Genomic DNA, 12,121 nt, shown 5'->3' on the forward strand with positions numbered 1-12,121 from the left:
TTTATAATAACAATAAGGCACCTTGGGGGTTTGTGGTATATGGCCAATATACCACGGCTAAGGGCTGTATCCAGGCATTGCGTCGTGCATAAGAACATCCCTTAGCCATGGTATATTGGCCATATACCACACCCACTCGTACCTTATTACATAAATAATAACAGGCTTGTTTTTCAATGGAAATTGGTGGTGTTTTTTGGTCAAATTTGTCCTGTGTTATGTGTTAAATGATGCAATGTGATTGTACACATTTTTATTTAATCATGTCTGGGTATTTTTGCTGGAAAATGTTGGCCCAGTCACTTTTACCTCTGCCTTCGTAAATATATTTATTGATCTGTTGTACAACAGAGCTGTTTGTCACCCTAAAAACGCAAATTCGTTTGCACCTTTTGTCAGAGTGCAACAACTAAAGTGTGTGGTAGCCTGTGATTCACTGTGGTTTCTTAACTATTAGTCAATTCTGATTATTTTTTGAAAAACACACTGCAATATTGAAATATACACAATTTCCAAAGATTGACGTGTGAATCGTTGACAGTGTTGTTTATTATATGAATACATGATGGCTTATATTTTACTTTGTGAATATCATGGCTCCTGTGGCATGGGAATATGGGAATATTCGGATCCATACAGAATTCGAGCAGTGCATGTTCTCCATCTGTTTACCACTGACAGAACGTGACGTACTCAAAATGCTCGACCAATAGAAATGCACAAGGATTATATATTTATTAAGCCAGTGGGTACTACCAACGCGTGCTTGTTTCAAATAATTTTACACGTTCAGCTGCCGGCAGGGTACTTGGTAGGTGCGCCCTAAACAAAGCTGAGTTTGCGAACCGAGAACACTGGAAAGCGCATCTTCCAATACGGAGAAAAGGTGAACGTGAAGGGACCTCTCTTCAATTCTGAACCATGGAGCGCTCAAAACAGAGTCACGACAATCAAGCTGACAGTAGACCGACTACAAACGAAAGTTCTCTAAACGGACACTTTGAAGGCTTGGTAAAAAAAGACACCCGGAATGTGGGATGTCAAGGGACGGGGACCGCCGGTGAGTCGAGTTCGCATACAGGGTCGTCAGTCGTGGAAAACTGGAAGCATGAGCGCACCCGAAGTATAGAAGACAACGAGATGAGCTTGCCTAGTCTGGCAGCTGCTTATACCACTATTATCCGGGGACTCGGCGAAGACCCGCAAAGACAGGGACTTCTCAAAACTCCTTGGAGAGCCGCAACTGCGATGCAGTTCTTCACCAAGGGATACCAGGAGAAAATAATAGGTGAGTCAGTTCGGAATGCCCTTTGTCTAAACTAAAATATTGTCAACAATCTTCTATGTTGTCAAAAAAGTGACAGCTCACCTTTTAATTTACCTGAGATTTACATGTGGTATTTAGATTTGGTTACCTAACTCTCATCTAAGACCTATGCAATATGCAAATATGACATTTATGGTGCTGATCTGACCATTACCCATCTACATACAGTACCAGTCAAAAGTATGGACACACCTTCTCATTCCTGTGTTTTTCTGTATTTGTACTATTTTCTACATTGTAGAATAATAGTGAAGACATCAAAACTAGGAAATAACACATATGGAATCATGTCGTACCATTCAAAATATATATTCGTCAAAGTAGCCACCCTTTGCCTTGATGACAGCTTCTCTCAACCAGCTTCATGAAAGCATTTCAATTAACAGATGTGCCAAGTTAAAAGTTAATTTGTGGAATTTCTTTCCTTCTTAATGCGTTTGAGCCAATCAGTTGGGGAGGGAGGGGTATTATACAGAAGGGAGGGTTATTATACAAAAGATAGCCCTATTTGGTAAAAAAACAAGTCCATATTATTGCAAGAACATCTTAAATAAGCAAAGAGAATCGACAATCCCATCATTACTTTAAGACATGAAGGTCAGTCAATCTGGAAAATGTCAAGAACTTTGTTTTTGCGACTGCACTTGAAGAAATGTTCAGTCAAGTGCTATGATGAAACTGTCTCTCATGAGGACCGCCACAGGAAAAGAAGACCCAGAGTTACCTCTGCTGCAGAGGATAAGTTCATTAGAGTTACCAGCCTCAGAAATTGCAGTCCAAATAAATGCTTCAAAGAGTTCAAGTAACAACACATCTCAACATCAACTGTTCAGAGGAGACTGCGTGAATCAGGCCTTCATGTTCGAATTGCTGCAAAGAACCCACTACTAAAAGACACCAATAATAATAAGAAGTCACTTGCTTGGACCAAGAAACACGAGCAATGGACATTAGACCGGTGGAAATCTGTCCTTAGGTCTGAGTCCAAATTTGACATTTTTGGTTCGAACCACCATGTCTTTGTGAGGCGCGGAGTAGGTGAACGGATGATCTCCGCATGTGTGGTTCCCACCGTGAAGTATGGAGGAGCAGGTGTGATGGTGTAGAGTAGAGGTCGACCGATTAATCGGAATGGCTGATTAAGTAGGGCCGATTTCAAGTTTTCATAACAATCGGAAATCTGTATTTTTGGACTCCGATTTTGCAGATAAAAAAAAATAGAGGCAAGTCAGTTAAGAACATATTCTTATTTTCAATGATGGCCTAGGAACGATGGGTTAACTGCCTGTTCAGGGGCAGAACGACAGATTTTTACCTTGTCAGCTCAGGGATTCAATCTTGCAACCTTATGGTTAGCTAGTCAAACGCTCTAACCACCTGCCTCACGAGGAGCCTGCCTGTTACGCAAATGCAGTAAGGAGCCAAGGTAAGTTGCTAGCTAGCATTAAACTTATCTTATAAAAAACAATCAATCATAATCAGTAGTTATAACTACACATGGTTGATGATATTACTAGTTTATCTAGCGTGTCCTGCGTTGCATATAATCGATGCGGTGCGCATTCGAGAAAAAGGACTGTCGTTGCTCCAACGTGTACCTAACCCTAAACAATCAATGCCTTTCTTAAAATCAATACACAGAAGTATACATTTTTAAACCTGCATATTTAGCGAAAAGAAAGGTTAGCAGGCAATATTAACCAGGTGAAATTGTGTCACTTATCTTTCTTTCTTTGCACGCAGAGTCAGGGTATATGCAACAGTTTGGGCCGCCTGGCTCATTGCTAACTAATTTGCCAGAATTTTACGTAATTATGACATAACATTGAAGGTTGTGCAATGTAACAGCAATATTTAGACTTAGGGATGCCACCCGTTAGATAAAATACGGAACGGTTCCATATTTCACTGAAAGAATAAACGTTTTGTTTTGGAAATGATAGTTTACGGATTCGACCATATTAATGACCTAAGGATCGTATTTCTGTGTGTTATTATGTGGAGGGTGCTTTGCTGGTGACACTGTCAGTGATTTATTTAGAGTTCAAATCAAATCAAATCAAATCAAATTTATTTGTCACATACACATGGTCGCAGATGTTAATGCGAGTGTAGCGAAATGCTTGTGCTTCTAGTTCCGACAATGCAGTAATAACGAACAAGTGATCTAACTAACAATTCCAAAAAAAACTACTGTCTTATACACAGTGTAAGGGGATAAAGAATATGTACATAAGGATATATGAATGAGTGATGGTACAGAGCAGCATAGGCAAGATACAGTAGATGATATCGAGTACAGTATATACATATGAGATGAGTATGTAAACCAAGTGGCATAGTTAAAGTGGCTAGTGATACATGTATTACATAAGGATGCAGTCGATGATATAGAGTACAGTATCTACGTATGCATATGAGATGAATAACGTAGGGTAAGTAACATTATATAAGGTAGCATTGTTTAAAGTGGCTAGTGATATATTTACATCATTTCCCATCAATTCCCATGATTAAAGTGGCTGGAGTAGAGTCAGTGGCATTGACAGTGTGTTGGCAGTAGCCACTCAATGTTAGTGGTGGCTGTTTAACAGTCTGATGGCCTTGAGATAGAAGCTGTTTTTCAGTCTCTCGGTCCCAGCTTTGATGCACCTGTACTGACCTCGCCTTCTGGATGACAGCGGGGTGAACAGGCAGTGGCTCGGGTGGTTGATGTCCTTGATGATCTTTATGGCCTTCCTGTAGCATCGGGTGGTGTAGGTGTCCTGGAGGGCAGGTAGTTTGCCCCCGGTGATGCGTTGTGCAGACCTCACTACCCTCTGGAGAGCCTTACGGTTGAGGGCGGTGCAGTTGCCATACCAGGCGGTGATACAGCCCGCCAGGATGCTCTCGATTGTGCATCTGTAGAAGTTTGTGAGTGCTTTTGGTGACAAGCCGAATTTCTTCAGCCTCCTGAGGTTGAAGAGGCGCTGCTGCGCCTTCCTCACGATGCTGTCTGTGTGAGTGGACCAATTTAGTTTGTCTGTGATGTGTATGCCGAGGAACTTAACTTGCTACCCTCTCCACTACTGTTCCATCGATGTGGATGGGGGGGTGTTCCCTCTGCTGTTTCCTGAAGTCCACAATCATCTCCTTAGTTTTGTTGACGTTGAGTGTGAGGTTATTTTCCTGACACCACACTCCGAGGGCCCTCCTCCCTGTAGGCCGTCTCGTCGTTGTTGGTAATCAAGCCTACCACTGTTGTGTCGTCCGCAAACTTGATGATTGAGTTGGAGGCGTGCGTGGCCACGCAGTCGTGGGTGAACAGGGAGTACAGGAGAGGGCTCAGAACGCACCCTTGTGGGGCCCCAGTGTTGAGGATCAGCGGGGAGGAGATGTTGTTGCCTACCCTCACCACCTGGGGGCGGCCCGTCAGGAAGTCCAGTACCCAGTTGCACAGGGCGGGGTCGAGACCCAGGGTCTCGAGCTTGATGACGAGCTTGGAGGGTACTATGGTGTTGAATGCCGAGCTGTAGTCGATGAACAGCATTCTCACATAGGTATTCCTCTTGTCCAGATGGGTTAGGGCAGTGTGCAGTGTGGTTGAGATTGCATCGTCTGTGGACCTATTTGGGCGGTAAGCAAATTGGAGTGGGTCAAGGGTGTCAGGTAGGGTGGAGGTGATATGGTCCTTGACTAGTCTCTCAAAGCACTTCATGATGACGGATGTGAGTGCTACGGGGCGGTAGTCGTTTAGCTCAGTTACCTTAGCTTTCTTGGGAACAGGAACAATGGTGGCCCTCTTGAAGCATGTGGGAACAGCAGACTGGTATAGGGATTGGTTGAATATGTCCGTAAACACACCGGCCAGCTGGTCTGCGCATGCTCTGAGGGCGCGGTTCAAGGCACAGTTAACCAGCATGGCTACCACAGCATTCTGCAGCGATATGCCATCCCATCTTGGGATAGCTTAGTGAGACGATTACTTGTTTTTCAACAGGACAATGACCCAAAACACCTCCAGGCTGTGTAAGTGCTATTTGACCAAGAAGGAGAGTGATGGAGTGCTGAATTAGATGACCTGGCCTCCACAATCACCCTACCTCAACCCAATTGAGATGGTTTTGGATGAGTCAGACTGCAGAGTGAAGGAAAAGCAGCCAACAAGTGCTCAGCATATGTTGGAACTCCTTCAAGATTATTGGAAAAGCATTCCAGGTGAAGCTGGTTGAGAGAATGCCAAGAGTGTGTAAAGCTGTCATCAAGGCAAAGGGTTTCTACTTTGAAGAATCTAAATTATATTTAGATTTATTTAACACTTTTTTGGTTACTACTTGATTCCTTATGTGTTATTTCATGGTGTTGATGCCTTCACAATTATTCTACCATGTGTAAAATAGTAAATATAAAGAAAAACCCTTGAATGAGTAGGTGTGTCCAAACTTTTTGCTGGTACCTTATATAAACACTCACAGGACAAAACTTTATACATTCAATTAAATGTGTTGTTTTTGTGAAGCTATACAATAATCAGTATTAGAGCTACAGATTCATATTTAGTGCTGAGCTGTACAAAATAGTAAATCATTATTGCGACTGGAGAGACCGCATTCACTCAAATGATAATAATAAGAAATATTAAATTGACCAATGTGATTTAGGCAGTCAAGTAGAAAAAGAGTACATCAAGAAGGAAGGATGCACAATGTATTATGTTCATCATACATTTATAGACAAGTAACCTAACCCTACTAGAAATATGGTGTTGTATCTCAGATTCTCAATTTATGTACTTTCCCCCGATCCATCTGTGAAATCCCCCTTTCTACACAATACCCCCATCCCTCCATAAATCACGTGCACATCCAGGCTCAACAAATCCCCTGACCAGACCATATTGGTTCTCTTTTCCACGGTTGGGACTGTTTTAGTGGTGGAGCCGGGGAGCTGCCCCTCACAATATTACCACCCCTCACCCTACCTTCCTCCTCCTCCTCCCCCTCTCATCTGGAGTTGGTTTCATGTGGAGCACTTTGAGGCTCTGTGTATTACATTTTGAGAGAGAGAGACACACACAAGGAATGTGTTAGTTGCTCTCTCTGGCTCTCCGGAGCATACAAACATGCATCTGGAATAGCTTGAGAATGCTTGGAACCTGCCTGGTTTGTATGTATGTACTCAATGCTCTTTCCCTCCTGTTTGAGGTATGTGTGTTTTGGGAACATGAGGAGACGAACCAAACTGTAAACCCTGCAAAAAGTGAAGAGTCATGATGATATAATGTGTGTGTTCAGCACAGACCTCAGTGGTGGTCTTCTCCCCCTTTTTGGATTGGCTCTTATTTTGCACCACCCCTTTGTTTAAACGCGCAATGCGGGACTAGCACATGCCGTGTGTGTGTGAGGTCCGTGTGTATGTGTGTGTGCATATGTGTCTTCAATAGGGACGGGACTATACCCATATAGCGATACGGGTTAGTATCGTGGCAGGGAAACAAAACAGTGTAATGGAGAAACAAACCTCATTATCTTGTCATCCAGAGTCACATTTATTTATTTTCCAAGCACTCAATATTTTACATATAGCAGGTTTTTAAAGGAGCGAAGACTTTGGTCTGCCTCTTGTCATAAAATTTTTTTTGCGATAATGGTATCGTCCCGGCCCTAGTCTTCATGTGTGTCTTTGTGTGTGCTCATATGAGTGACTCATTGAGTGCCCAGGGAATATAGGAAGTGAGTTTGAATGATGCAGGACTGGATCTTCTTACTCCAACAGTGGACTCTCACTTAGTCACAGAATTTCCATTAAAATCCCTTTTTGCTGACCAAGACTTTGTCATTTCCATGTGATAATAAAAACATTCACTCATGTTTGATGTGCAAGACAGACTGTGCCAAAAAGTGTGTGTAAAGGAATGAAAATCAATCCCTATGATGCTCTCTGTTCTCATTATTTTCATATAGTGCATTATACAGTTTGGTTTATAAGGTCTGGTCATAATGCCCTATGAATCTAGTTGCTAATTCATTGTTTATTTATATGCTATTGGGCAGCTATTAGCACCTATGTCATGCATGAAGACTAGCTCGTAAGGTGTTATAAATGTGCTTATAATACATTGTGAAGTGGGTATTCATAGGAAGTGTTACTGTTCATATTTGTATATGATCCTATGCGCTTATAATGCATTATGAAGATGGTATTCATGTGTTAGGGTTAATGTTTATGTATGATGCTATGCACTTATAAAGCATTATTTAGGAATTATTTGTAGGAAGTGTTACCGTTCGTGTATGATGCTATCAACACACATGACCTTCCAAGAAAAATCTGAATGACAGATCCTTCAGAACTGCATTTGAACAGAGGCCTGTAAGCAATATGCATGATCTCTCCTTTCACCAAATTAGGTATCCTTCCATGTCGACTCCTCTTTTATAAAGAAAGAAAAGCCCACACTAGGAGCCATTCATTGAGATTGATGGAGGAGTGGGAGGATGTGTTTTACTGTCATTATCTCAGTCACTTGGGAAGACTGGCCTCAGGCTTTAATGTCGTCATTAGGTGTTGAAGGAGCAGGGGGAGGACATCACTCCTTCAGGGGGTTGAGAGAGAGTGGGGGACGAGGGAGAGAAAGGGATAGAGAGGAGAGAGCAAAGACTGGGAAAGGGAGAGACTGTGAAATGGGTAGGGAGAGGAGAGAAGAGGATGAGAGGGAAAGGGAGAGCGTGAGAGAGCTGAGTATGAGCCAACACGGCCACCAGCCCTCTCAATCCCTCTGCTTGACATTGAACAATTTGAGGTGTAACCATAGAGACTCATTGTGTGTGTATGAGGTTGTTTGTGTTGGTGTCATAATGTTTGTGATTGTGTGTGTTTGTCTGAGATGACTTGGGGAGATGCTGATTTGGTTTTCTGTTCTTTTCCTGTGTGTGTGTGTGTGTGTGTGTGTGTGTGTGTGTGTGTGTGTGTGTGTGCATCAGAATAGTGGTGGCTGCGTCATGTTGTGGGTATGCTTATAATTGTTAAGGACTGGAGAGTTTTTCAGGATACAAAATCAATATAATGGAGCTAAGCACAGGCAAAAATCCTAGAGGAAAACAGTGAAGACAGTGAACGATCCTGAGTGGCCGAGCTAGAATTTTGACTTAAATCTACTTGAAAATCTATGGCAAGACCTGAAAATGGTTGTCTAGCAATCATCAACAACACATTTGACAGAGCTTGAAGAATTGTAATAAAATAATCAGCATATGTTCCACAATCCAGATGTAGAAAGCTCTTTGAGACTTAGAGAAAGACTCACAGCTGTCATTGCTGCCAAAGGTGCTTCTAAACAGTATTGACGGGGGTATGAATACTTATGTAAATGAGATATTTCTGTATTTCATGTTCAATAAATTTGCATTTTTTTTTTACAAAATATATATTTTCACTTTGTCGTTATGGAGTATTGTGTGTAGATGGGTGAGATTTTTATTTATTTAAACCATTTTGAATTCAGGCTGTAACACAAAAAATTGTAAAATAAGTCAAGGTATATGAATACTTTCTGAAGGCATAGGTCTAAACATGCATAGTCCGTCATCTAAACATGGTTAGATGGTGATGACTGACTTATCACACCCTACGACGTATGGAGAAGCTATTACCTTTTAATTTTGTTGTTGTTAGCCATGATTTCATCATCATGGCACCCAAACCTGGCAGCTGCTGCTCATTCAGGCAACAAGACGACAACACTGCAACAACCCCGCAGGGCCCTGAAGCAACAAGTCAGACAGTTGGCTTACCACAAAAACGTTCCTCCCACCCCAACCTCCGTAGATAGGCGGCCAGGAAATTAAAAACTTCAGTCAGGGAGAAAGGAGGGCGCGTCCCCACAAACCGATATAACCATTAGATTTGAACAATCATATGAGCTCCGCTATGAGGGAAAACAAAACAAAGATTGGTAGGCCTATATGGGGTCGAGACTCGAGACATAATTACAGTGTTTGCCAGAGAGAAACAACAGGCATACATTGCCTTGAAAATGTATTTGCCCACTTTCTGATGTTCTCTATTTTTGCATATTTCTGACACTGAATGTTATCAGATCTTCAACCAAAACCTAATATGAGATAATTGGATCCCGTGTGAACAAATAAGACAATGTTGAGATTTATTTAAATTATGTAACACCCAATGCCACTGTGTGAAAAAGCAATTGTCCCCTTTTCACGATCGTCATAAGAAGCGGACCAAAATGCAGCTTGGTATGTGTTCATGATGATACTTTAAAGAAAGCACCAAATACAAAACAATAAACAAATAACGACCGTGAAGCTATAATAAGAACTGTGCTGACACAATCAACTAACATAGACAATCACCCACAACCCACAATGACAAAACAGGCTACCTAAATATGGTTCCCAATCAGAGACAACAACTAACACCTGCCTCTGATTGAGAACCATATCAGGCCAAACACAGAAACACATACAACATAGAATGCCCACTCAGATCACACCCTGACCAAACAAAACCTATAAACATACAAAGCAAACAGGGGCGGACTCCGGCCGCAAAACCTGAACCTATAGGGGAGGGTCTGGGTGGGCATCTGTCCGTTGTGGCGGCTCTGGCGCTGGACGTGGACCCCACTCCATCACAGTCTTAGTCCACTTCTGTGGCCTCCTAGGAATGGCGACCCTCGCCACCGACCTTGGACTGGCAACCCTACTAAAGGGCCCCACTGGACTGAGGGTCAGCTCCGGACTGAGGGTCAGCTCCGGACTGAGGGTCAGCTCCGGACTGAGGGGCAGCTCCGGACTGAGGGACAGCTCGGGACTGAAGGGTAGCTCAAGACTGGCTGATGGCTCTGGCAGGTCCTGGCTGACTGACGGCTCTGGCAGGTTCTGGCTGACTGACGGCTCTGGCAGCTCCTGGCTGACTGACGGCTCAGGACAGACTGGCGGCTCTAGCAGCTCAGGACAGATGGGCGGCTCTAGTAGCTCTGGACAGACGGGAGACTCTAGCAGCTCTGGACAGACGGGAGACTCTAGCAGCTCTGGACAGACGGGAGACTCTAGCAGCTCTGGACAGACGGGAGACTCTAGCAGCTCTGGACAGACGGGAGACTCTAGCAGCTCTGGACTGACGGGAGACTCTAGAAGCTCTGGACAGACGGGAGACTCTGGCAGCTCTGGACAGACGGGAGACTCTGGCAGTGCTGGAGAGGAGGAAGGCTCTGGCAGCACTGGAGAGGAGGAAGCACCTGTAGGCAGAAGATGGAGAGACAGCCTGGTGCGGGGGGCTGCCACCGGAGGGCTGGTGCGTGGAGGTGGCACTGGATAGACCGGACCGTGCAGGCGCACTGGAGCTCTTGAGCACCGAGCCTGCCCAACCTTACCTGGTTGAATGCTCCCCGTAGCCCGACCAGTGCGGCGAGGTGGAATAGGACGCACTGGGCTGTGCTGGTGAACCGGGGACACCATGCGTAAGGCTGGTGCCATGTATGCCAGCCCAAGGAGATGCACTGGAGACCAGATGCGTAGAGCCGGCTTCATGGCACCTGGCTCGATGCCCACTCTAGCCCGGCCGATACGAGGAGCTGGAATGTACCGCACCGGGCTATGCACCCGCACCGGGGACACCGTGCGCTCCACAGCATAAACATGGTGCCTGCCCGGTCTCTCTCGCTCTCCGGTAAGCACAGGAAGTTGGCGCAGGTCTCCTACCTGACTTCGCCACACTCCCTGTGTGCCCCCCCCAATACATTTTTGGGGATGCCTCTCGGGCTTCCTACCGCACCGCCGTACTGACTCCATTCGCCGGTATCCCTCCTCACACTGCTCCAGAGAATCCCAGGCGGGCTCCGGCACTCTCCCTGCGTCGACCGCCCACCTGTCTATCTCCTCCCAAGTAGTGACACAGTCCAGATCTCGCTCCCATGTCCAGAAATCCTGACATCGCTGCTGCTACTGCTGCTGCTGCTGCCCATTACCACGCCGCTTGGTCCTTTTGTGGTGGGTGATTCTGTCACGATCGTAGTAAGAAGCGGACCAAAATGCAGCATGGTATGGGTTCATGATGATACTTTAATTAAAGAAAGCACTGAACACTGAATACAAAACAATAAACGAATAATGACCGTGAAGCTATAATAAGAACTGTGCTGACACAAGCAACTAACATAGACAATCACCCACAACCCACAATGACAACGACTAACACCTGCCTCTGATTGAGAACCATATCAGGCCAAACACAGAAACAGACAAACTAGACATACAACATAGAATGCCCACTCAGATCACACCCTGACCAAACAAAACCTATAAACATACAAAGCAAACGAAGGTCAGGGCGTGACACCCCTTACACTCAATAACTGGTTGTGCCACCTTTAGCTGCAATGACTGCAACCAAACGCTTCCTGTAGTTGTTGATCAGTCTCTCACATCCCTGTGGAGGAATTTTGGCCCACTCTTCCATGCAGCACTGCTTTCACTCAGCGACATTTGTGGGTTTTTGAGCATGAACCACTCGTTTCAGGAAGTCCAACATCTCAGTTGGATTTAGATCTAGACATTGACTTGGCCATTCCAGAACCTTGAATTTGTCGCTTTTCAGCCATTGTAATGTAGACTTTCTTGTGTGTTTTGGTCATTGTCTTGCTGCATGTCCCAGCTGGCTTCAGCTTCAGCTCACGGATGGATGGCCTGACATTCTCCCTGGATGGGAGACCAGATGCTGTTGGAAGTGGTGTTGGAGGGCCAATAGGAGGTACTCTTATCTCTGATTTAAAAAAAAATCCCGATGCCCCAG

General features: G+C 44.6%; 1 protein-coding gene across 1 annotated transcript in view; it reads left to right on the plus strand.

Annotated features, from left to right (window-relative positions):
* Positions 1-723: 723 nt before the first annotated feature.
* LOC109903141 (GTP cyclohydrolase 1) overlaps positions 724-12,121 on the plus strand; it is a 44,046-nt gene continuing 32,648 nt past the window's right edge. The window contains exon 1 of the mRNA XM_020499771.2: positions 724-1,288. Within this exon, the coding sequence (XP_020355360.1) occupies positions 922-1,288 (367 nt within the window). The 5' untranslated portion in view covers positions 724-921. The remainder of the gene's footprint in view (positions 1,289-12,121) is intronic.

The sequence above is a fragment of the Oncorhynchus kisutch genome, linkage group LG14 (genome assembly GCF_002021735.2).
Source record: "Oncorhynchus kisutch isolate 150728-3 linkage group LG14, Okis_V2, whole genome shotgun sequence".
Classification (NCBI taxonomy): domain Eukaryota; kingdom Metazoa; phylum Chordata; class Actinopteri; order Salmoniformes; family Salmonidae; genus Oncorhynchus; species Oncorhynchus kisutch.